Raw genomic sequence first — 25,582 nt, forward strand, 5'->3', positions numbered from 1 at the left:
TGATTATGTGACTCTCATTAGTAAGATTATGCACCAATCCCAGTTGTAAAAGTCTTTATTTTGTCCTTACGAAACAACCAAGAGGATCAGAATTCGAATCTCATTAAAAATAAATATTTTTAGAGGTGTATAAATTGTGTTTCAAATTTACTCACAATCAATTGTCTACCTAGTATTAAAAAAAAAGATTTAGATTTTAGTAATTTTAAAAATTCCTAAGATTTATTAATTGTTTTTAGAATCCCTCCATGTTCACTAGTGATAAACACACTGCCTGACATTTTCATTTAACTAAAATAAAAAGTATTTTTATCCTTCTAAATTACCATCCAAATTTCTTTCTTGAGGATAAAATAAAAGGTGTTTCTTTCTTATCATTATTTTTTAACCTCTTTAATTGAATAGAGGGTAAAAATACCTTTAACCCTTTGCTTTCTAACTCGTAGTATTTTATCTTTATATTTTAAAAATAATATTTAATCCCTTAACCAAAAGTTAATGAGAGAAATATTAGAAAAGACGATTATATTCTTATCTTTTTATCATTTTTCAATAATAATAAAAGGAAAAATGCATATTGAATTGATTATTATGCCCTTTAGTAGAAATCCTCACAAAATTCATTAATACATCAATATAAATAATAGAAAAGTAGCAACTTTAAAAGGGATATCAGTCAAAAATTTATTTCATCATTTCACCAAATTAAAAAAGAACTAAAATTCTAAATTGATGAATCATAATCAAATAAAAATGGAACAAAGTTCATCATTAAAAATCTTTTCCTTATCATCAAATGCGATATAAAATGAAGTAGGAATGATTTTAATTCATTAATTTAGAATTCTGACTCTTTGTTGATTTGATAAGCATGAGTTTTTGGTTAATTATCCCTTTTAGAGTTGTTACTTTTCTGTTGTTTATGCAAGTGCATATATGAATTTTGTAAAGATTTTTATTAAAGGATATAATAATAAATTTAATATATTTTTTCCCTCTTGATGTTGTTATCGAAAAATAAACAAAAAAGAAGATATAATTATCTTTTATTCATTATTTGCCACATTCGATGATGAGGAAGGGATTTTTAATGATAAATTTTGTTTCATCTTCATTTAATTTTGATTCATCAATTTAAAATTCTAACTTTTTTTAATTTGGGTAGGGTGGTGGAATGAATTTTTTGTTGATTATCCCTTTCAGAATTACTGCTTCTCTATTATTTTTGCTGGTGCATGCATAAATTTTATAAGAGTTTTTATCGAAGTAAGGATATAATGACCAATTCAATATATTTTTCTCTTTTTAAAATTATTATAAAAAAAATGATAAAAACGATAAGAACGTAATTATCTTTTCCAAAGTTTCTCACATCGGACTTTTTTTTTATTAAAGAAGTGTTAAATATTATTTTTTAAATGTAAGAGGGCAAAATACTACTAATAGAAAACATAACATGGGTTAAAGTTATTTTACCTTTGAATGAATAGATGACATAAATAATTATAGTTGTCTTCCTTTCTTCCTTCTATTTGAAGTCTCATCCTCTCAAGTAAGCACAAGTAATTACTGCAAACGGAAAGAGCATTTGAAATCCGAAACCGAATCCCAACAGTCGGCAACTGGCAAACCCTAATTTACCCTATTATTTCAAAAGTCCCTCGGCATAAATATACATAAACACACGCGTCTTCGAACATGTACCCGGAACCCATCGTTTTTACTGGCGATGCTGCTTTTCCCTCCCCTTCCTCCTTGAGAAGAGAGCAAGCAGGGCGGTGAGAGAGAGAGAGAGAGAGAGAGAGAGAGAGGCGACGAGCTCGTCGAAGGGGAACTCCGTCTCATTCTCCGAATCCTCTTCGAGGTCGTTTAGCTCCCAGGTTTCTATCGAGTCAGTTCCTCTTCTTTCTTTCTCGTCTCGAGTTCTTGTTTCGGATCCCTGCTGCCTGCTGATGGATCAGGAACCGGATTTTGATGGGCTGTTGTGGTTCTTCTCATTCTTTGGCTTCGCGCGTCCCTATTTGGATGTGTTTTCTTGTGTATTCGACCATGATAGTCGGCACAGTTTACTAGGGGAGCTTGTTTGGTTGCGGAGAGGAATTGATCCTCTTTTGCTTGTTTCGGCAGTCCACTGCTTGGCGATTATTGCTGGGGATTATCGTGGTTTGGTGTAGACGGCTTTTTGCAATCTGCATTGCTGGATTAGCTTCCTAAGAAATTCGTTCTTAGGTTTTTTTCATTGGAGAAAATGCATCTCAAGTTCTTTATTTTTGTGTCTTTACTAGGAGAGAAATAGGACGGAAAGAAACGATGAAACAAGTTTATCATTTGAGTAGAATGAAATAAAGTTGGAGTTTTCAATAAATGCAAGCTAAGCAAGTAAGGATATTACTTTCTACCTTTCAGTTATAGTAAACATAGTGCGATGGAAGTGAAAGTGAGGATGCTTTTAGGGCAAAAATCAAAAGGGTGCCCACTATAATCATTATGCCCATTTTCAAATAATATTAAATTTACTATAACCCAACTCAATTGCCTTGATAAATAGATCGAGAGCTGAACCCATTAAAAGGTGACGATTTAGTTTAGGTCATTTCCACCCAACTCTGAAGTTTTTCCTTGTCCGCTCATGTTTCCACTACACCTTGCCATTTGATCATGCTTTCTCTTCGTTCTTTGTCAGTTTTCTGTGAAAAATTCTTCAAAAGTATGGTTACTAGCTTGATACTTTAAGTGGTTTAGGCTTAGGGTTTTAAGTCATTCCAAAGAGCATGTAAAGTCAATGCAATGCTACATTGATAATCAAGACTCAATGGTCAAAGATTAATGCAACTTACAACTCTCTAGGTTCCAACATAGCATTTGATTGATTGAAGGTGCAACTTGAGTTGTTTCTAATAATGTAACAATTTTCGGCAAAAGTGCTACAACATGTAGACTGATTTGTGGAGTTGTAAGATGTAATAGTCTTGCACATGTGATCAATTTTGCTTCTTGTAAAAGTTTAAACCTTATGCTTGATGTATTAATTTTGTTTAAAACTGATCCAAATTAGAGTTCTTTAGGCCAAAATTGCTCCATCAAGTTTTGAACTCCTATATGATCAATAGCTTTCGTTGTTGTATGGAGTAATGATTGCATTTGTTTTGCAGTACTAAATGGCATCAAGTTCTTCAGACTCAGGCAACGACTCATTTACTTATTACAGAAGCACTGCCTCGCGTGCATATAGAAAGAAAATGCAATGGAAAAGTAATCTTTTTCAGTTTAGGTCCTTTATCACATCTGTAGGACCTAGTGATAGTCACATAGAGAGGCTCAGCAAAACTCCCTTTTCATGGGTTTTAGACATCCCAGAGAGTCCCAACATTAGAGGATTTGCCCAGAATATGTTTTATAATTGGGATTGTGAAGCCAAATGCTTCATCTTTCAGGATGTTCAGCTGAGCTTCACAAAGAGTGATATTTCACTCATTTTGGGATTGCCAGATTATGGAGATGTAGTTCCTATGCATGTAGATGCAGCCTTCAGCCAACTTTACTTGCAACATTTTCAAGATAGTCATTGTTCAAAGAATGATCTTGAAAAAAAGCTAATACAAATTAGAAGGGAAACAAATCCTGCATCTGTTATTTTGTTTTGTAAATTTTTCATATTGTATTTTTTTGTTTGTGTTTTTTTCACTACAACTAGTAGTATATATAAATTACCAGCATTATCGCTCATAGACTGTGTAGATGACCTTGATAATTTAGGCAAATTCAATTGGTGTGAGGCCCTCTACAACTACATGGAACCTCAAATGGAGGCCATTGGTATGGTTCTCTCATTGAGATCTAAGCCACAGTGCCTTGAGCCCACTAAAAAGCCAATGCTCAAGGGATTTGCACGTCTCTTAGCTGTAAGTTGATAACCTTCCTTTAGGAGTTTAGCATTTATGTGATACAGATTAAATAATCATTTTGCATTGTAGGTATGGATGTCTGAGCATATCCCAATTGAAAGACCTCACAATCCTTATGTCATTCCAAGAATTTGCAGATGGAAGTGGAGAGTCTAACGTGTTGGAAAAGTAAAGAGAATGATTGAACAACTCCCATCAAACCAAATCATTGTTGATTTACTACCTTCAGAATCAGAGTTGCCTTTGATATCTAATGGTGCCCTGCCACCTGTCCTTGCAAAAGATGTTGGATGCCAATCATGGAAGGAAAAAGACAAATTACTTGCTGCTAAGGATGACATGCTGCCATCCATGCACAAGAGGAATCAAAAATTGATTTATTTATTGGAGAAGAGTGACAATTCCATGGATAAATTGCTTGCTGAGAAGAATAAGATGATAAAGGAGCTTGTTAACTTGTTAGAGAGGAGTGTCACTATCAATGAAAAGATCATTGCTCAAAAGGAAAAAAGGATATTAGAGCTTCAAGCTCTTCTAGAGAGCAAGGTCATCAAAGAATCCCAAGCAACCCCAAGTAAGGATGTTGTTGATAGTGATCCACATGCCCTAGAGGCTACAACTATCCCTAAGCAACCTAAGAGCATGGATATAAAGATAAATAAGTATGCTAGACAGACTATTGGATACATATTTGATGCCCAGGAAAATGCAACATTAGCTTGCTTTACAAAAGTTGAAAGTGTTGTTGGTGGGACGTCGTGCTTAACGTTGCTTGTTTCTTCAAAGATATGCAGTGGAAAACAAACAAGAAACAAAATACAACGCTAACAAGAGGATTTACTTGGTATCCACCTCAAGAAGAGGTGACTAATCCAAGGATCCACACACTCACGCACCCTCCACTATGAAAACTCTCCTTTACGGTAACTACCGAAGGCGGAGAAAGCCCTACAAGTTCACACTACAAGAAGAAAGGGAAAGGGAACAAAATACAAGCAAAAGCTTACAAGTTTGCACAAGAAAAACCCTAACCCTAGATTCTTCCTCGCCTCTTGACTTGGACTTGCACCAGCTGGCTTCACTCACCAGGACTTTTACCTGGCTTCATTCACCAAGATTTTCTTCCTGCCTAGCTTCACTCACTAGGTCTTTCACCTGGCTTCACTCACCAGGATTTTCCAGTCAAGTATCTAGTCAACCTTGACCTATTTGACTATCCTTCACAATCTCACCACATGAACAATTGCACCTGCAATCTCCATGTCTTGTCTCCATGTATTGTCAAACATCAAAACCCAAACATCAAGACTCGAGCTTGAGCCAATTCAAGCTCAGTCAACCAGGTCAACCTTGACCTAGGGAATATTGCACCAACAAGTGGGACTAAAGTGCCTCTAAAAGAGGAGGCACTTAAGGGGTATGTCAAAGGGAAAGAAATTGTTAACCTAAAAGAACTAGAAGGTCCTAGCACATTACCTGCAACCCTTACAGAAAGGGAGGATTTTACATCAACAGTTAGGATGCTTGTAGTTAAAGTAGGTGTTATATAGTGCATAATAATATATTTGTTATCTCTTTCTCAGCAATCAAAAACATATTTCGAGAACATTAAAGATGATACTGTGGCAAACACATTATTGAAGGTCAATCAATTAAAATGAGTTGTTGCACTAAGTGAAGTGTTATAAAGTTACGACATTTCAAAAAAGACATTATTTTTATTAGGAGATAACCCAGCATAATTTTGGATGATTTTGTATAGTCAAAATAAAACATGATGTTTCCTTTTTAAAGAAATTGTGTTCTACTAGAAAAGGAACATCTCACACTTTCTTAAATTTTACATTATACTTTTTTCTAGTAGTTTCATAAATTCTAGATTCATCTAACAATTTAGAAACTGCTATAAGAGACAACATTTTCAGAACTGCAACATATGTAGCATGCAACATATGTAGCATGCAACATATGTAGCATGCAACATATGTTGTATTTTCAAAACTTCTTACATATCTTACATTTCCAAGCATCCTATATTTTACCTAGAAATCCTATGAATTGTTATATCATTTCATGGTCTTTACTTTGTCTTCTTTTTTTGTTAATTCCCAACAAATCAGAATAGACTATAGAGAGGAGTAGTTTTGTTGAAAATTGCTCCAACGTGTATAAGTCTAGAACTACCAACATGGTGCAAATCTGATCAGACAAGGAAGATAAATGCAACAACTCCCTAGAGTCCAATGAACACAATGGAATGATCAATGTGGAGTAGTTTTGTTGTTTTATGTAGAAGTTTTCCTTAAAACTACTTCAAAGTGTATAAATTTAGAAATACCTACATGATGCATATCTAATCAAGCGAGTAAGATAAATGCATCAAACAACTCTCTAGAGTCTAGCGAACACAATGGAATGACATCTCAAGAAATCAAAAAGATTACAACAATATCACTCTAAATCTTTTCTGAATATTCTTGGAGTGTATTTTTCACTAGTCATTACTTGTTCTTAAATTTCAATAGCAACCCAAGAACTACTGCAATTTTTATAGTCTCAACCATTTCTCAACAACTTTAAGCAAAACCTTTTAATATGTAGCCGACTTTTGGTGATTTCCCACTAGTATCCTCATCTTCGACGCCCACGTCCAATATGAAAGTGTCCTCAACTAAACCAGCTTGACATGTTATCTCATGGAAGAATGAGTCATTCAGATTTTCAATTGTCAACATTAGAATGTAGAAATCAACTCAAAATGCTCAAAGTGTATTTGTTCTTTCTTGTCCAATGTTACATTGTTTAGGTCGACAAAATATTGCGTTGTTTAGGTCAAATTGTTGATTGTTATCCTCTGCTCAAGCTAGTTTATTTTGTTCTTCTGGCTAACTATTTGATTTTTTGGGTTTAGCTTAATGGACAAGGAAAATCCATTCCTGCCTAAGACTATCAGTGTAAAGAAATAGGTGAATCCTAAAATGAAATGGAGCAAGTTAATACTATCTATATGGTCTTAGGAGAGAGCATGCAGTTATAGCAATTTTATCCAAAACTGCTACCCCTTGGAGCAATTTGACCAAAACTGATATAGATGGTTTAGATACAAAATTTTGGACACTAAACACATGGTAGACAGCTGATTGTAGGGGGTTTAATGGTGTGTATTTATTGTGAAGACTGCTACAAGACCTTAAAATCATCAACATGGATTGGGGATGACACAAAATGACAACTTGTTTTATGCCCTTTCTCGTAAAAAAGAACTAGTGTAGATGTTGTAGCATGGTCCTGGGGTAGAATATGCAGCTGTAGTAGTTTTGTCCCGGAGAAGTTTTGACCAAAATTACTATGTGTCTCAGATGCAAAATTTAGTGACAAAAGGCATAGGTAGACGAAATGGAATGCAGGGGGGTTTCATCAATATGCATAAATGTCCAAAACTACAACATGGGGGTCAAGAACATCAATAAATATGCAAATTGACATACCTGGTGTTAGAGAGACACATCAACCCAATTAATTGTGAAAATGACACATGTTCCCTTAAGTCAATAAAAAAGATCAAAAAACAATGATTAAAAAAAGACATTGTTAACACAAAGAATTGGAATGGACCAAGAAAAAGAAACAAGAAACATACATGTGGACACGAGGGGATAATATGAGAAGGATGGAAGGTTCACCGACAACTTAGAGATAAATGAACCTCAACAAAACAAAAAGATGGGTGATAAAACACTACAGTAAAAAATTGGTCAGACACTTCTGCTATTGGACAATTTATCAAGGCATTTGGGTTGGGTTATGGTAGTTAGATGGACCGGCCAATAAAAGAATATTTAGGAAAAACGAGATGGGTGGGGGCACCCTTTTGATATTATTTTAAAATGGGGTTCCCTTTTGACGTTAATGATAATAAGGGGCACCCTTTTGATTTTTTTTCCCAAGATTTTATAAATTCTTGGCGCAATGGTAAAATTGTTGTCATGCGACTTAGAGGTCATGGATTCGAGTCTCAGAAATAGCCTCTTGTAAAGCAAGTAAGGCTGTGTACAATAAACCTTTCCTGGAACCACGCATTGGCAGGAGCTTCGTGCACTAACCCAATGATGTAATGTTCAATAAACTGTTACTCTTCTCCTGAAGGTCCATTACATGAATTTCTTTGTTATTTTGTGATGTCACCAAATCTTCTTTCAAGCGTAGAAATATTTACAGATTTAATGCATTCTTTTATAAATTTGTTATGATTCTGCTTCTTTAAAGTTAAAGTTTATTGCCATCTTGTGCTTGTGCACAAAATGAATTTATCAGTCCATATATTTCAGTGTTACTCTTCTGTTATTTTCTACACTATATTTTTGTTTTGATACCTGTCAATACATCCATTCAATCTAGTTGCAACAGTATGGCTTCTCAAGGTGGCAAAGTTGAAGGAGATGGCATATTTTCTTCTCAGAAAATAGCAGATAGTGCATGCTGTACAAAATCTGAGATGAGTTTTCAAATACGCTCCCCAATGTCTAGGCCTGCTTATGGTACTGATGGACAAGTAATCCAGCTGCTTGCAAACCATTTCAATGTTAAATTTACTCGGCATGATGCAGTTTTCTATAATTACTCTGTAAGTATGCAGTGCTTCCCCTATGATGAGTTGATTATATCTTTACTTTGCTTAATCCTTAAATGTAGATCACTATAAAATCCAACGATAAGATTGATGAAACTATTGCAACCAGTAAAAGCTTAGGAAGAAAGATCTTGGACAAGCTATACCAGACTTATAGTTCTGAACTTAATGGCAAGGAATTTGTTTATGATGGTGCAAAGAGCTTATTCACTGTTGGCCCTCTACCACAGAACAATTTTGAATTTACAGTTGTTCTTGATGATTCATCATCCAGGTAATGAATTGTTTGAGACTTGTTGCCATTAATTTGTTTTCTTGATTTGGAAGTTTAGAAATTTCAGGGACAAATATTGTATTCTTCTGAACATGTTAGATTTTATGGCAACATTGTTTAGTCGAGTGTTTGATGATAATGAACCTTGCACAGGAACTCCTATTTTGCCTTTACCTCATATTCTGTAGAATATCATTAAAAGTGTTAAATGCCATTGGACTTTGTCAGGACATATTAGTTGTGAATTTTGATGGTTACTGAGAGTTATTTCAATGTGGTAATATCAGTATATTGACATAAAGGATACTAAGTTTGCTTTAACATATTGGATTATGGAAGTGCTAAATGTCATTGGATTTTCTCAGGACATGTTTGTTATGTTGATTATAGAAGAACAGGTATTAAAAAGCATTGTGCAGCTGAGTCATTGAATAATGTATTGGCAGGATGCAGTAACATGTTGATGCCTACATGGTCCATATTAAAAAAAAATAATATCAGATAATAGACAATAATGTAACATGTGTCGAGAAAATAATGAGCATAATCTACTATATAAGACATCAAATTGATCAACCTATGCAATAATAGTAAGCAAAATTTATTTCACCTATTAATAATTATATTAATTATCCTAGAATCCAAAATTTCATATCATTATTTTGTATCTAAGTCTAATCAAAATATATACCTTGCTTCTTATTTGTCTATTTGACAATGCCAATTTATGCAATTCATATAACTTGCTTTTGTTTAGTCTAATTAGATTTTAATTTGAACATGATTTGGATTTTAACAAGCTAGATAGTGTCTCGCTTGCCTGATTCTTATGCGATCATAAGCTGATATTATATAGTCCATTGCATAAGCTTATGCAGCTGCATAAACAGATTAATTGCGAACCTTTTAAAATGATGTTAGAGAGTTATTTAGGATTGTAACATTAGTTAAAGTTGGCAACGAACTCTTTCAATTTTGCAGATCTGCTAGTGGAAACCCAGGAAAAGGGAGCCCGACTGAAGGCGACCAGAAACGATTAAAGTATTCATATCTTACAAGGACATATAAAGTTGAAATAAAGTTTGCAACGATGATTCCGCTTGAAACTATTGCACATGCGTTAAAAGGCATCGACTCAGAGCACACTCATGATGCTCTTCGAGTACTTGACATCATTTTAAGGCAACAACATGCAAAAAGGTCTACTCTCAATTGCTTTGTTAAATTAGTTTGTTCCAATATCACATAGTTACAACTGAATTTCATTGTCCTCATGATTGCAGGGGTTGCCTCCTTATCAAGCAGTCTTTTTTTGATGGTAACCATGCAAACTTTGTAGATTTAGGTGGTGGAGTTACTGGTTGCCGTGGAATACACACCAGCTTCCGCACCACGGGAGCTGGTCTATCATTGAACATTGGTCTCTCTTTCTCTCTCTCTCTCTCTCTCTCTCTTTCTCTCTCTCTGTGACACACACACATCATTAACTGAATTCAAGATGTTGATTTTTCTTTTCTACTTCCTGTTTGCAGATGTTTCTACCACTTTGATTATGAGCCCTGGTCCTGTCTTGAACTTTTTGCTGTCTAATCAAAATGTTCAGAATCCTCTTCAAATTGACTGGGTCAAGGTTTGTAATATCTTGTAGTCAACTTCTATGTTGTCTCACGTGTTTTCTTACAAGGATACTATAGATTATTAAATGGAATTTTACAGGCCAAAAGGATGCTGAAAAACATTAGAATTAAAACTGAACACAACAAGAAGGAATTCAAGATAACTGGGATAAGTGAATTGCCTTGCAACCAGCAGTCGTATGTTAATTATGCTTCCTTTTTTTTTTAAACATTTTCTGTATACGTTTTTTTAATCTCACCATATTACCTTGCACGCTTTGCAGATTTAACATGAAAGTAACAAACAATGATGGCGAATCTCAGATGGTTGAGATCACAGTGTATGATTATTTTCGAGAGAGCCATAATATTGAGTTAACATGGTCAGCCTATGCACCATGCCTTGATGTGGGCAAACCAACACGGCCTAATTATCTACCAGTTGAGGTTTGTGATATTTGACTTGTTACTCTGGCAAATTTTAGTTATGGCCTTTTCTTTCATTTCATATATTTTTATTTGCACTTGTGTTATCATTGTATTTGCAGCTTTGCCACCTAATTCCTTTACAATGCTATACCAAGGCATTGTCTTCTCAACAAAGGGCTTCACTAGTTGAAAAGTCCAGGCAGAAACCACATGAAAGAATCAGTGTGGTGACAAATGTAGGCTCTTTTGCTTTTATATGTACTTAATTATAGTTTATACATCATTGCTAATTTTTCCTACTGTCACAGATTCTAAAGAAAAATCAGTATGATGAGGATCCAATTCTTAGAGCTTGTGGTTTTTACATAGATAAGCAACTGACAAAGTTGGATGGTCGTGTTCTTCATGCACCAAAGGTAGATCTTGCTTAACATCCATATTACTGAAAAATGTGATTATTTCTGTGACACTGTACTATTCATTTAAATGACACTTAACATAGCTGAAGATTGGTAATGAGGAAGAACTTGTGCCTCAAAATGGACGTTGGAACTTTAACCGAAAGGTAATCTTGCTATTAATAATCCGTCCATCAAGGTCAATTATTCTTGGATCTCAATCCTCCATTATCAGTTGCCTTTCTGATTTCCTATCCTAGTCTGAAATTCATTAATCCTGTACCAGAGACTATTGAGACCTGTCAAAATAGGTCAAAAGGACCAGTATTGGGCTATTGTCAATTTTTCTGCTCGTTGTGATTTGAGTTACCTATCAAGGGAGCTTCTTAGCTGTGCAAGAAACAAAGGAATTGTAGGTTCCATTTTCATGTTTATCTGAATTATTTTATACTGCTGAGTCTATGTGACATCTTTATTTGGTTTTCATAGCATATGGAGCGGCCATACACCATTATTGAAGAGGATCGACAATGGTTGAAATTGAGTCCTGTTGTAAGAGTGGAACGGATGTTTGAGAAGATGATGCCACATATTCCAGAGAAACCAAAATTTCTTCTTTGTGTCTTGCCTGAGAAAAAAAATTCTGAAATATATGGTTAAATAATATTCCATTCTAATTTGATTATTTTGATCATTACTAGAAATAATTATATACTATCTTCTCTGTAGGACCATGGAAGAAGAAGAATCTTGTAGAAATGGGTATTGTTACTCAATGCATCTCTCCTACCAAGATCAATGATCAGTATCTAACAAATGTCCTCCTTAAAATAAATACTAAGGTATGTAAGATAATTATGGATAGGCTTTTATATTGTAACAAGCATTTATTGAACTTCTATTACTACTATTGAACTGATTTACTATTGAACTGATTCCTTGTATTTTTACCTCTTTTGCCTGATGAGCTTGGTGGCATCAATTCTCTACTCGCTATCGAGTATCCAAGCATACTCAACAAGGATGTTATGATGATTTTCGGAATGGATGTTTCTCACGGTTCTCGTCATTCTGATTTGCCATCAGTTGCAGCAGTATGTCACTAATCATGAATTTTTTGGTTACTAAATCTACTAGATTGATAGTGATGCATTATATTGTAACAAAAGAATTATATGGTAGCCGTCTTATATTCAACTTGGTCAATTGGCACAAATCTTTATATTTATTTGTAATTTTGTATATAAACAGGTAGTTGGTTCTAGACAGTGGCCTTTGGTATCAAGATACAGAGCATCTGTGACAACGCAATCTAGTAAATTGGAAATGATTGATTCTTTATTTAAGCTTGGAGCAGATGGAAAAGATGAGGGAATGATCAGGTTTGTTTTTTTTTCTTTTTTGAAAGTACCATTTAGCATCTTCTTAAAATTTAAACTGTCTTCACTTAGAGGTGCATTTTGAATTGTAAATTATAGAGCACAATGTTTCCACATGCCGGCAATGATTGTTTATTCCTTTGTTACTACAATAACAATCAGAGGAATGTGTTGAATCAGTCTTCTTTTGTATGGGGAAAACATATTTATTTCAAGTGATCAACTTTTTTTTTTTTTTTTGACAATATCAGAGAGCTGTTGATTGACTTCTACAACTCTACTAATGGCATGAAACCTACTCAAATCGTCATTTTCAGGTAAACTTGTCTCTCTCTCATGTTTACATACACAAAGGCTTAGATTTGCACCATCCAAGTTTAGATTATTTCATTGCCAACTTGATGGGTATTTATGCACTTTCTTTTTTCTATATTGCAGTAAATATTGAGATGCCTATTAAAATTGGTTGTTATACGAATAAATGTCAACACAGTAGGTTGAAGAATTTTATTCTAAATTTTGATAGACTCATTTTACAGTAATGATTTTAGAGACGGGTTCCATTTTTATTTATTTTTTTTTTTTCTCAGTTTTTGGGTTTTCTAGGTTTGTGTTTTTTGGATTTTCTTCTCTATCATGCCCCCTGGTTTGGTTTCTGACCTCCCAAGTAATAAGTATATATTTTTTTTCTTTATTTTGTTTGCTTCAAAGGATGTTCTTTGCTCTTTCAATATTCCAGGGATGGTGTTGGCGAGTCCCAATTTAATCAAGTTCTGAATGTGGAGCTACCTCAATTCCTCAAGGTGCTGACATAAGATCATAAGACATTTTATTATGCTCGTTTTTGTTTCTGAAATATGTTGTTCCAGGCATTCGAGCATCTCGGTGAACCTACACCTCCTAAGTTCACTCTCATTGTGGCACAGAAAAACCATCATACTAAGCTTTTTCTTGCTAATGGCTCCGAGAATGTCCCGCCTGGTAGCTCTGTTAATTGGAAAAATCCGTCTATAGGGGGTTGCTCTACGTGTCCTGATTCCGTTTGTTTCAATGTTTTTGTAACAGGAACAGTTGTTGACACCATGGTGGTTCACCCAAGGAACTACGACTTCTATATGTGCCCTCAGGCTGGAATGATTGTGAGTTTCCTACTTCATGTTTTCGGTGAAGCTCCTTGAGAAGATAGGAAGAGGAAGAGAGCTATAGAAGGTATCTGTTTTGTGGTGATTAATTCAAATACATTTCTTTGTGTCAGGGAACGTCAAGGCCCGTCCATTACAATGTATTGCTTGACGAGATTGGGTTCTCCCCTGACGATCTACAGAAATTCGTTCATTCACTTTCTTATGTGTAAGTTACATTTCATTCTGAAACCCTCTTCCATTGTCGGTAAGTTCTCTACAGAATAACAAACTCGTGTCATTTCTTTCACTGAAAGCAGCTACCAGAGGAGCACCAGTGCAGTATCGATGGGTAAACTCTGATTGTTGGTTAACTCTGTGAATTTGTTTCCTCGCTACTTATTGTGTCTCGCTACAGAATCTTTCTAAACAGGTGTGTTGTTCTCTCAAATTCTTTTCAGTGGCTCCTGTTTGCTATGCACATTTGGCGGCTTCGCAAATGTCACAGTTTATCAAGTTAGATGCTGCAGAAGAACCTTCCTCTGAGGCATCAGCTGGAGAAAGAATGACATTTCCGCAGCTCCCAAGACTGCATGAGAACGTCCGCCACACTATGTTCTTTTGCTGAAGAGTTAAACCACCTCATTCTCTACCTCTGTTCATTTTCTTTTGCTAACAGGTTTGATGCTTAACGCATATATATTTATCGTAAACAAAGAAATTTCAGTTCAAATATAATTTTTTGTCAGAGGTGTAAATAACAAATCCTGGAATTGAGAGAAATATTGATAGAGAGAAAAATTGAGCCGAGATAACCAACTCAGTTATGGTTTGGAAGTGTATTTATTTATTGTTTGTGATGGGCTAGGAAGAGTAGTTTTGACATAATTGTAAAATTATTACCGCGTGATTTGAAGGCCACAGGATTTGAGTCCTTGAAATAGTTTCTTACAAAATAAGATAAGATTGCATAAAATATATCCTTTTCATCTGCATTGATAGGAGTTGAGTTTTGTGCATCGAACTGTCGTTTGTGTTAGGAGTATTTTGTGATAGTGTTCAAACTTCGCTCTCCATTAATCTTGAAAGCAAATAGCCTTCTTTTCTGATTTATAAATCTGATAAATTCAAAACATAATTTATAGATATCTAAGACTAATTTTCAAAATATAATTATGATCTTATTTGTTTTTTCTAAAACCACCAACAGCCTTTGTAGCTCGATATACTTAAGGTATTTTTAATAGTTAAATTTCGAGTTTTTTTTTTATAGTTTCCAATATACCATATTAATGACATATCACATGTATAAAAATATATTATTCTCTTTGTAATTTAAAAATTTTCATACAATTTTTTTTTTATGAGTCCTACATTACAAATTATATATTTTCATTTATTATTATTTTATTTAATCCCTATATAATTTTATTTAATATTTTAATTTATAATTAATAAATTAATGATTTTAAATTTAATTTATAATTTTTATTTAATATTTAATTAATTTATGAATTTTAATTTAGTCATTTGTATATATTTTTTAACTTATCTTGAATATATTTATTTTCAAAAGAAAAAGTATTAATAATTTATGAAATAAAATATTATAATTAAATATTTCATAAAATAATTTATTTTTTAAATTATTTTGAAATGATCAAATATATAGATTTAATAAATCTGCGAACTTAAAATTTCAAACCTCACCTATGTATCATAAAAACTTTTTTATTAAATTTTTTTAATTTTATAAAACTTTGACAAAGCCTGCGTCGGAAACATTTCGTGTCTGTCTGACAACGAGGTCTAAATTGGTCAATGTTTACACGATCACTCTTTGACATCATTTTTTTTAATATTTAGATTAAGCTGTCAGTTTATCGTGGCTCATCTCGGTGTTTTTATGCATCATGATTGTGCTTCCCGCGGTAATCCTCGTTTCATTTTATTATTTTTTTAATTTTTAAATCCAAAATGGTAAACTTTATATTTATAGTCACAATCTACGATGTTAACACTAACCTTTCGCTTGATATTTGGTGAAAACTAGTTGGAAATTGATCGAAATTTAGTTGATTAAAAGTTTCAACTGCAGTTTTTTTTTTCCCACCAAGCCTTTCTTCATAAATTTCAAATAAAAGAACTAATGAAATATGTTCCGGATTGCTGTTGTTGGTTGAGGTCATTGGAAAATGATCACATTAACTCATTTTATTCTTGTGGTAGCAGTTAAAATTCCTCCTCCATAAAATGCAAATAGTTTAACGAAGCAGAAACTATAGTGATGCAGTTGCGGCTTTCCTTCGCCCACACGAGTCTAAATTGATAGAGTCATCACCTCTATAGTTCCCTCGGGACAATACGATGATTAAGATATGAAATGTTATCACATAAGATCTTGACTTGAAACTCGGCATATTCGAACATGCTTCCTCCATGTTTTACCATCTATACTAATGGTTAATAGTCATTCATGATTTAATTTTTCATATTAATCTAAAAATAGATTAATGAGAACATAAGGACGAACGAATCTCCGTTTTGTCATCAGAGCTTGCACATCAACAAGTGCTGACATAACCAGCCTAACAGTCAAATCAGTGACTAAAAACAGATAAAAAATGGAAAAGCAAAAAAAAAAAAACTCTTACCGTAACCTTTGCTATCCTATTTATAGGGGCATGCTCTGTTCCATATGGACCAAATCTGCTGGACTAGAGGGAAGGAAGCAAAATCCCTGATATCATATAGTATATGGAAATTTTATTTGCCCCTAACGTTTCAAAATTGTCAAAATACCCATCTTTTAACTTTTCCCCCTAGCCACAACAATAACATGAGGAATATGACACATGTGCCACGTCACCATTTGTCAAGTAAATTAACAATCTCAAACCTTAGAAAGTTAGGCTTGAGTATTGTGATGATTTTGAAATTATAAGGAAACTACAGAGGGTAAAATGAAACTTTAGCCTTTGGTTTCATCGATCATACCTGTCATCTCTAAGTCACATGTGTGTATGACTGACTACATGGAACTCGTCCTTCCCAAACAAGATGGCACAAAAATAAGATCGAGATACAAAGGCTCAGTCGAGAGACACGAGCCTAATTTATCACCTTTTATTCTGGGAGACCAGCTTTACAGGGGAAACTGGAAACAGAGAATTCTGACAGAACATCAAAAGGTTTAGTTTTCCGCAAAGCTGTGGAACAAAAATCGTTTAACTTACAACACTGCCTGCAATTCTTCAGTAGGAAAGGCCATGCCTCAAAAGGGCTCGAGATGACAGGCAAGGGAGGAGGGTGGCACTATGGAGCAGAGATCCAAAATCTCCATCTTGGGACGACTGGTTAGTGTTGAAACATTTATTCATCATGGAGAATCTTCTGAAGGTTCAGTGTTGGATGTGGTGTGCGCCGAGGTATTTCCATGTTCATGATTCTCCAGATTGTGCTGATCAGGTGTTTTTGATGACTTGGGAAAGGGCTTTTCTTCTGTCCATACAATTGGTGAACTCTTTTCCTGGGCAAATGCTATGGTGGGATCGGTATAGGAGAAAGACGGTAGAGTATAACCATAATAACTGATGAGTGGATGATCATATTTGCAATCCATGCCAAACTTGCAGCTTCCATATGTGGTATAAAACGTGCATACTGGCTGACCCTATGAGAATAAGCCACAGGAAAATGAGAAAGGAAACAGACATGTAATTAAGCAGACACTAAAGAAATAAAGGAAAATGAGTTGTAAAATTACTGGTCTTAGAGGAAGCCCAAGTGGTCCTATGCCAGCTATAGCTGCTTGGTTACTCTCCTTGGGGTGGTGGTACTTGCATGAGGTTCCATACTTGCAGCTCCCAGTTTTCATGTAATATTGGCAGTCTGGTCGATCAGGTCTCTCGGGCAGTTCGAGTGGGAGGCTGGAGCCTGATTGTTCTTGATGCATTGAGTTGGATATCTGGTTAGGTGCAAGCAGATTGGGAGAGTAGATATGGTTCATGCTTCCCTGGCATGCATTTGAAGAACGCTTACGATGCCAAAACAACATGAATGAATAACAAAATTATAAGGATGGTGTTTGCCATCAAAGTTCAAACTACTATAAGATAAAATAATTTTATACTGACACATATCAATATGAAATCCTGACTAAACTAGCAATGAAACAATCTTAATTGATGGGAACACATATAATGATGCCCAAAATGGAAAGATCCAAATGTTTGTGATAAAATTAATTTGCAACCTGGATATATGAAAACTAAATCTGTTATTTGCATTTTATTAGCTCTAAGCGTGCATAGGATCATGAGGAAAGGACATGAAATTAAATGGAAGACAAAAGTATGGAAGTTTCTTATGTATAATAAGAAATGGTTCAATGTTTACCCATTATACATCTCCGAAGTTGCAAATATGTGGGCGTATGAATACAGTTTATCTACTCTCGTAAGTGAATTCCTTTTAAACCAAAGTAAAATTAATGTGCATATTATAATGGTTTTAATACCCTACATTTACCATATAGCTAAATTTGTCTGTCAGATTTCTTGTATGCGGCACTGATCTTGCCAAGATCCACTTCTGAATTAAGCTAATATCCTAAAGATGTGCCATACTTGTAGAGAAAATACAAACAAACTTAAGCTCTTTTTTTTTTTTAAACCTGGACCGAGGGGGTGAATCGGTCAGCCCACTGGTCATGGTTTTTTAGTTGAACATGAATGAATAACAAAATTATAAGGATGGTGTTTGCCATCAAAGTTCAAACTACTATAAGATAAAATAATTTTATACTGACACATATCAATATGAAATTCTGACTAAACTAGCAATGAAACAATCTTAGATGATGGGAACACATATAATGATGGCCAAAATGGAAAGATCCAAATGTTTGTGATAAAATTAGTTTGCAACCTGGATATATGAAAACTAAATCTGTTATTTGCATTTTATTAGCTCTAAGCGTGCATAGGATCACGAGGAAAGGACATGAAATTAAATGGACGACAAAAGTATGGAAGTTTCTTATGTATAATAAGAAATGGTTCAATGTTTACCCATTATACATCTCCAAAGTTGCAAATATGTGGGCGTATGAATACAGTTTATCTACTCTTGTAACTGAGTTCCTTTTAAACCAAAGTAAAATTAATGTGCATATTATAATGTTTTTAATACCCTACATTTACCATATAGCTAAATTTGTCTGTCAGATTTCTTGTATGCGGCACTGATCTTGCCAAGATCCACTTCTGAATTAAGCTAAGATCCTAAAGATGTGCCATACTTGTAGAGAAAATACAAACAACTTTAGCTCTTTTTTTTTTAAACCTGGACCGAGGAGGTGAATCGGTCAGCTCACTGGTCATGGTTTTTTAGTTGAACGTAAAAAAAAAAAAATCCAATTCAAGAGGAATGCTCCAATTATTTCAACGTGACCAGGTTGACTTCTGGTTCCTGGGTTAAACAGTGAAGGAGCTTATCATGATTGATTTCGAAAAACATTGCCTAACACAAGACAAAACAAATTGAAATGACCATCATTATAAGTTGGCATTGAGGTGGCTATTGTTTCTCAATGTAACTAAAAGGCCAGCATTTGAGACAACTGAATGAAAGGAGGATTACCTTATTTTAGGAATCGATTGATGAAAGATCATCATGCCTACTTGCCTATGCCACATGGTCTAGATTGCCAGGGTGAGGGTTATCACCTTTTGCTGCAATGGCCTAGATTGCCAGCACATGTTAAGTGGTCCCTATGCTTTGTTATAAATAAATTAATCAATTTCTAGATCTTTAGAAGAAAATATACTGTTTTTTGTTGGTCTTGTTACTTCTTCTATCAACTTGGCATTCATGGATGGGAATCCAATTTACAAACCCCGAGATACAGTGTATATATGACTGACATAGCCAAGTTTTATGCCTTATATGGAAAAAGGCTGAAGTATAAAACATGTGACTGTCACATATTCAGTCAGAGCATTGACAACGTCTTGGCAATCCAGGCAAAGCGATACCATAATATAATCTTATCTAAATATATTATTGTAATTGTCTAAGTGAGACAGTCTGTGTCATACAGGTAACAGAGGTTCAAAGTATTGGTGCTGAAATTGATTTCAGTCTAGGTCAAGAACCATTCCATGATGGTGCTGAAACACAGTATGGATGAACCTGAGCTAGGGGATGAGCTGAAAATAACTAGAAAGTTCCACCCAGCAGAGTTGTCATGCTTTGCAACCCTAACTTAGTTAAATTGTCATGCCTTGAAACCAAACTTGCTTGCCTGAGATAATCACAGAAGACCATTGTGCCACTGTGTCATGCCAACCCGTGCATCAATCCCACTTCTCTAATGGAACAAGATGCCATGTTTCTATCGAGCAACACGGTACACAAATGTTAATTCAGGACATCTGTACATTGCTTGTAAAAAAAGTTAGTAGTGTCCAAGTCCGTGTGTGGTTTCTTTGCTTACACCCAGCATGGATTCGCAAGATTGAACCAAGAAGCACAAACTTGTGAATGTATTCGCCAATTTACTCCAGCTAGTTGTTCTTGCTAACCAGTATACCCGAGATAGAAAAGGTCTCATCAACAAATAAATAAATAAAAGAAGTGCAAATGTCTTCTGATAAATTCTATTTTCCTGAAATGACAACTAGTTTTGAAAATGGACTATTGCCACCACCATTCTTCTACTATTTCTTTAAGAGATGGCTTCAAAAGCATACAAAGAGCATCATTTAAGTTACATATAAGACAGAATGTAGCTGTGAAGTAATGCATATGCAAGAGCATAAAGAAACTAAAGCATTAAGAACTGAGATTCTGTAAAGAATTAAATCCTGTAAGTTCTTCAGCACTACCAGTTAAAGAAATTTGTACTATGTGATTTCAATTTATGTGAATATAACCACAAGAACGACTATGTAAAACTAAGACTGCAGATCAAACCAGTAGAACAGAAATAATGTGACTGAAAATTTACTATGTAAAACAAACTACATCTTTACAGAACAAGCTAGTAGAACAGAAATAATGTAACAGAAAAATCACTATGTCAAACTAAGAAATTTTACTAATTTGCAAGAAATATCTATATTTAGCTGACTTGAGGAGTTTTATTTTTAATTTTCAAGTAGATAGCTACTAACCATGTAAGTGCTCCAACCCTGCTGCCCGGCCATAGTTCCTTGGGTGGTTGGAAGAACCAGTGGTACATAAGCTGGGAGAGCTTGCATTCGTGGACTAGACATGTAAGGAACTTTTGATAAGGGCCATGGTGAAATTCCACCAATTACAGGGGAGGCAGATGTAGGTACTACGGGACTTGAATATCCATAGGCTGGAGATCCTGTAAGAGGGAATGTTGCTCCAGTAGTGACTGGCTGAGGATGATTGAACTTGCAGGCAAATCCATATTTACAAGTTCCAGTTCTCATGTAATAGGCACATGGCTTTTCATCCTGGAAATCAGATCAAATGAATCTTAAAAAATTAACTACTAGATAGAGAGCTGGCTTAAATAACCACAAGTGAAGGTGTTGGTAACTGTGAAGCAATAAACAAATTGAATCATAAAAAGAGACCATGAAGCATCAGAGACCTTTCGGATAGGTAGTCCCAGCACATTCAACTGAACCAATTTGGTCTCATGTTTGTCCCGTGGATGATGATATTTACAGGATGTCCCATACTTGCAGGTTCCTGTTTTCAGGAAGAACTGCAACAATAGTTGAGATAAATTAGAGACTACCACATGTTTCATCTAACAATCCACATGAGGATGAATTCATATACATAAAGTTATCACCAAGAAGAAATTTATTAAATTTAGTAGGCTAGCCATGCCAGTTTGTTTCTAGCTTAAAATAACTGGTACCTAACATGCTGATGAAGTAAATTTGCCTAATTTTTTAGGTCTAATCTACCATGCTTTTCAATCAGAAACAACAAGTTACATAATGACTTCTGCTGCAGTCCTATTTTATAAGCGAAACTAGAGGAATCATAGCTTAGATATGTTGTGTCAGTGGATCCTGTTGGCACACTACCCAGCATGATGAACCAATGAGCTCACTAGAAGATGTAGGGGCAGCATGAACAATGGTGCGCGTGCAGGTGCAGGACCCTGGTTGTCTGGATAATGCGAAGCTAGGGGTGAGGAGGCAACATACACAAGACGGACTAATATTTACAAATTTTCTCCTTGTCTTCCTGGATTAATTTTCAGTATTTTTCTATCAACTATCATAAAGAGCCATTATGAGAGTCCATGGATTGCCCAACCTTCCACCTTTGTTTCTTCTGTGATCACAATCTGATCTCACTTATGTTCCTACCAATTGGATGTCCAATCAATCCTTGAACCCAATCTCACTTGAGCATCTGAGAAATTCCTTTCCAGCCATCCAGGCCATAGATTCCACGTATCATAAATAAGTAGCAAACCATGTGTGTGATTGCGTGCAACATTATTGGTCACCTAGGATCTTTCTATGTGCTGTGAATGTAAGCAATCTAGGAAACCTATAGTATTTAATTATTAACTCTAACACTAATTTTTTTTTTACTTTGTCCTGGTCAATTTCTTAAACTTCTCCAAAATAAATAAATAAATAATCATGCCAAACATATTTCCTATACAGCTTTCCTTTTTATGATAAAATCTTTTTAAAGCAGGAAAAAAATTATATCAAATACTTCCATGAGCTTTTTCTCTGCTTGCTTCTCTGTTTATAAACAAAAGAGCAAATAAACAAATAAAAAAAGGCAGCAAAGTCCATTTTGATTCTCTTTGGTTTATCACTGACAAAATGAATTGACTTCATATCATATGTTAGGGTTTTGTTTTCCTTTCTTACCTGTTGCACTAAATATGTTGTATGGATAAAGTTTGCTACTTAGATCAAATCTAAAATCAAGGATATGTTTTAGGACATTTTTACTGCCCTGTGCATATACAATGGAGTTTCTTTTATTTTGGTTGTAGCTCCATTAGGAATTGCATTGTAGTGAACAGACATTAGAGTAAGTACCCTAATAAACAAAAGATCTATGTCATCAAACCGGACAACAAACTATATAATATTATAGAATCTACTATCTGTTTGGTTTTAGGTAATGCACCTGACAATCAGGTTGACCATCTCTCTGAGGGAGTTCAGCACTAAACTGATTGTTCTGCAGAAAACAATTAACATAATCTTAGTTACAACATCCAATATAATTGGACTTTGTTTAACAATTGGCATGCCAGAGGTATCTAAACCAAGTTTCCACACACTAGAGCAAAAGCCATCATGTTCAAAGGTGATAAAACGCAAAAATAATAAGAATAAATGCATGACTCCATGGTTCTCACCTGCCAAGTGTGAGTAGGATGATTATACTTGCAGCTGTTTCCATATCCGCAGCTACCAGTCCTCAGATAATAAAGACAGTCAGGCATGCCTGGGCGATCAGGATAAGAACTCAGCTGGCCATCAGCTCCCTCTTGGCCGTCCTCGATTTTCAACTGCCACATAGCTTCTGCGATAAGAAACACAACACTCAATTAGCCGCTCGTAGTATACTCTGTATGGCACCAATAAGGTCTACCTACTTGCCTATTTACCCCGAGAAAGTTTGTATCTTCCCCAGATAAAGACATTCAATCAACAAGACAAAAAAGGAGAATCCTAAGTTGCAAAAAATAAGCAACAAAAATGAGAAAAGGGGCTCCACCAAACCAGAGACCACCTTCAAGGTTGTCCCGCGAAGCACTGGACAAATTGGAAACAGCATTGTGCCTGGCATCGGGCATCATCGGAAGCCGCGATCGTAACACAAAACCCTACCGGCAGATCAAACTCCCACCGACAAATCGCCAATCAAATCCAACCCAAACCACAATCTTCGATCGAATCAACTACCGAAGGCAGCCGGATACAACTCAGATCCCCGATCCCCGCGATTCACAAAGCGATTCAGGCCTCCTGCATTCGGAAGCAGGCGCAGCTGCCAACCAAATCCACGACAAGAACTCACCACGCGCAAATCGGCTTCGATTCAGCCTCCTAAACGGGCGCGGAGAACACGAAAAGTTCGGCTTTCTGATTAGGCGTTGGATCTCGATCGATCGGGCGATCGCTCGCTCTCGCTCCCTCCTCCCTCAGCTCTCTTCGGTTTCGCCCCCCTTTATTTTATTCTGTTCATTCTTTATCGCAATGCGACACGAGGGAGAGGAGATTGCAGCAAGGAGGTTAGGGTATTTATTCTACAATTAATCTCACTTAATACATGTAAACACAATTAATGGAGTATTTAAGAGTTAACTTGCGCCACACCGTAATCTATTTTATTAATTAGTTATCGTTAAGGGTGACGTGTTATACCCACCGATGTCTACCTGGTTCTCTATTGCATCAAATATATGGGCCCCACGGTCGGTCGCTAATTAAATTCAGCGTGTAGTGTTGGTTAGCTCAAATCGGGCTCGATCGTACGGAAGTTAATAGGTGTTAATTGGAAGGTAGGAAAGCTAACAACACACGGATTGCTAACGTTACTAGCTCTTCGTACGCGAATATCTTACGCTATAACGAATGGACGAAATCTATCCGTTGGTAAATGATCAAACGGCATTCGAGCGTGGTGCTGCAGTTCGATTACGAAAGCGAGAAGCGAACTCTCGCGCGGTGAGAAGGCGCCGCGTGGCCGTTGAGAGGAGGGAAGACGACGGTGCTTGCGTCATCGGATGCGATTCGTAGTCCCCGCATGATATCGATCGGATGTCTCGCCCAGAGCACCGTCCACACTTCCGTGCCGTTTATAGGCGTGGAACATTCAGCGGGGATGAGAGTTGATGGCGAGGGATTTGGACGGCGAATCGAATAAATAGAAATTGATTAAATTAATTTTATTTTTATACAAATCAAATTTTAAATATGAAATTGATTAGTAATTTATCAGTCAGATCGATTTAATCAATTTATCTTATTTTAATTAAGAATTTAGACATTTAATAACTAATTTTGATAAAAGTTAAAATAAAAATATATTTATTTTCATATTAAAAATAATTTTAAAATTTATTAATAATTTTTTGATTTGTTGTTTATATAAAAATATACACACATAATTTTCTTTAGTTCATATATTTGAATTAGCAACAATATGAGTGGATAAAGTTCTATAAATATCTTTAGTTAGTTATATTTAAAAACATATTTTTTTCAGTCCTTTGACTAAGATAAATATAATATCTGTTCTTATTAATTTAATATTTGATATATAAAATTAAATTAATTTATTTTACAAAGAAGACTTCCATATTATTTAAGTGATCTTTTCTTTCATAAAGAATAAATTTAAAATTGTTTTTTTTTTAAAATAGAATTACTTTTAAAAATGTACTAAATTTTAATTTATTTTTTTTCGAAATATCCTTAAATATCTCTTAGCATTTGTATTTTATGGTCAAAATGTCTTCATTAATGATAATTTTAAAAAATAGGTATTTAAAATCTTTTGATAATTCCTTTACTTACTTGTTTAACTTTAAATTCAGAGCCAGTGCACTAAAATCCTAACTACAAGCAACTCAATATATATAAACTATATTTTAAAATTATATAATAAAATAATTTATCAATCATTTAAATTTATATTTTTCATCCATAATACTTTTAACTCAGTTAAATTAATTTCAATATTATTGTATCGATTATAAGTTTTAACATTGTTATAACAATTATAATTATATTTGATACAATAATAATAAAATATTTGTAATTAAATTGGAGTATTTTTAATAAAGTTGAAT

At 34.8% G+C, this 25,582-nt stretch overlaps 3 protein-coding genes across 10 annotated transcripts; 2 read left to right on the plus strand and 1 right to left on the minus strand.

Annotated features, from left to right (window-relative positions):
- The first annotated feature begins 1,698 nt into the window (after positions 1–1,698).
- Positions 1,699–14,692, plus strand: LOC121975858 (protein argonaute 16-like). 5 transcript variants are annotated; one of them, XM_042527757.1, is made up of 23 exons: positions 1,699–1,891; positions 8,304–8,529; positions 8,598–8,809; positions 9,791–10,009; positions 10,093–10,229; positions 10,342–10,439; positions 10,526–10,623; positions 10,710–10,872; positions 10,974–11,090; positions 11,163–11,270; positions 11,357–11,419; positions 11,539–11,664; positions 11,742–11,907; positions 11,982–12,094; positions 12,221–12,346; positions 12,504–12,634; positions 12,883–12,948; positions 13,371–13,434; positions 13,501–13,612; positions 13,697–13,770; positions 13,887–13,981; positions 14,073–14,104; positions 14,214–14,692. In XM_042527757.1, the coding sequence occupies exons 2-23, from the start codon at positions 8,314–8,316 to the stop codon at positions 14,378–14,380; spliced, it is 2,703 nt and encodes a 900-aa protein (XP_042383691.1). In that variant the 5' UTR covers positions 1,699–1,891; positions 8,304–8,313; the 3' UTR covers positions 14,381–14,692. The 5 variants fall into 5 exon arrangements, with proteins under 5 accessions (XP_042383691.1, XP_042383690.1, XP_042383689.1 ...); XM_042527756.1 differs by having other exon boundaries at positions 1,699–1,880; positions 14,214–14,691; XM_042527755.1 differs by having other exon boundaries at positions 1,699–1,880; positions 8,313–8,529; positions 14,214–14,691.
- Positions 1,933–4,190, plus strand: LOC121975860. The gene is made up of 2 exons (XM_042527760.1): positions 1,933–3,902; positions 3,975–4,190. The coding sequence occupies exons 1-2, from the start codon at positions 3,159–3,161 to the stop codon at positions 4,059–4,061; spliced, it is 831 nt and encodes a 276-aa protein (XP_042383694.1). The 5' UTR covers positions 1,933–3,158; the 3' UTR covers positions 4,062–4,190.
- Positions 14,693–16,835: 2,143 nt separating the features above from the next.
- LOC121975861 (zinc finger CCCH domain-containing protein ZFN-like) lies at positions 16,836–24,013 on the minus strand. Of its 4 annotated transcripts, none has more exons than XM_042527765.1 (7): positions 23,518–24,013; positions 23,141–23,307; positions 22,906–22,959; positions 21,383–21,499; positions 20,931–21,242; positions 17,519–17,767; positions 16,836–17,425 (listed from the first exon to the last, which is right to left on the minus strand). In XM_042527765.1, the coding sequence occupies exons 1-7, from the start codon at positions 23,582–23,584 to the stop codon at positions 17,132–17,134; spliced, it is 1,260 nt and encodes a 419-aa protein (XP_042383699.1). In that variant the 5' UTR covers positions 23,585–24,013; the 3' UTR covers positions 16,836–17,131. The 4 variants fall into 4 exon arrangements, with proteins under 4 accessions (XP_042383699.1, XP_042383697.1, XP_042383698.1 ...); XM_042527763.1 differs by having other exon boundaries at positions 17,519–17,788; XM_042527764.1 differs by having other exon boundaries at positions 23,503–24,013.
- Between the last annotated feature and the right edge of the window lie 1,569 nt (positions 24,014–25,582).

Source organism: Zingiber officinale, chromosome 4B (genome assembly GCF_018446385.1).
Source record: "Zingiber officinale cultivar Zhangliang chromosome 4B, Zo_v1.1, whole genome shotgun sequence".
Taxonomy (NCBI): Eukaryota; Viridiplantae; Streptophyta; class Magnoliopsida; order Zingiberales; family Zingiberaceae; genus Zingiber; species Zingiber officinale.

Coding starts and splice junctions, on each gene's coding strand:
- LOC121975860 (XM_042527760.1), top strand. CDS start 3,159: ATGGCATCAAGTTCTTCAGACTCAGGCAACGACTCATTTACTTATTAC. Junction 3,903..3,974: donor GATTTGCACGTCTCTTAGCT/GTAAGTTGATAA, acceptor TTTGCATTGTAG/GTATGGATGTCTGAGCATAT.
- LOC121975861 (XM_042527761.1), bottom strand. CDS start 23,584: ATGATGCCCGATGCCAGGCACAATGCTGTTTCCAATTTGTCCAGTGCT. Junction 21,243..21,382: donor TGGGACTACCTATCCGAAAG/GTCTCTGATGCT, acceptor TCTGATTTCCAG/GATGAAAAGCCATGTGCCTA. Junction 17,426..17,518: donor TTGGGCTTCCTCTAAGACCA/GTAATTTTACAA, acceptor TTATTCTCATAG/GGTCAGCCAGTATGCACGTT.
- LOC121975858 (XM_042527757.1), top strand. CDS start 8,314: ATGGCTTCTCAAGGTGGCAAAGTTGAAGGAGATGGCATATTTTCTTCT. Junction 10,624..10,709: donor TTGCCTTGCAACCAGCAGTC/GTATGTTAATTA, acceptor CACGCTTTGCAG/ATTTAACATGAAAGTAACAA. Junction 14,105..14,213: donor CACCAGTGCAGTATCGATGG/GTAAACTCTGAT, acceptor AATTCTTTTCAG/TGGCTCCTGTTTGCTATGCA.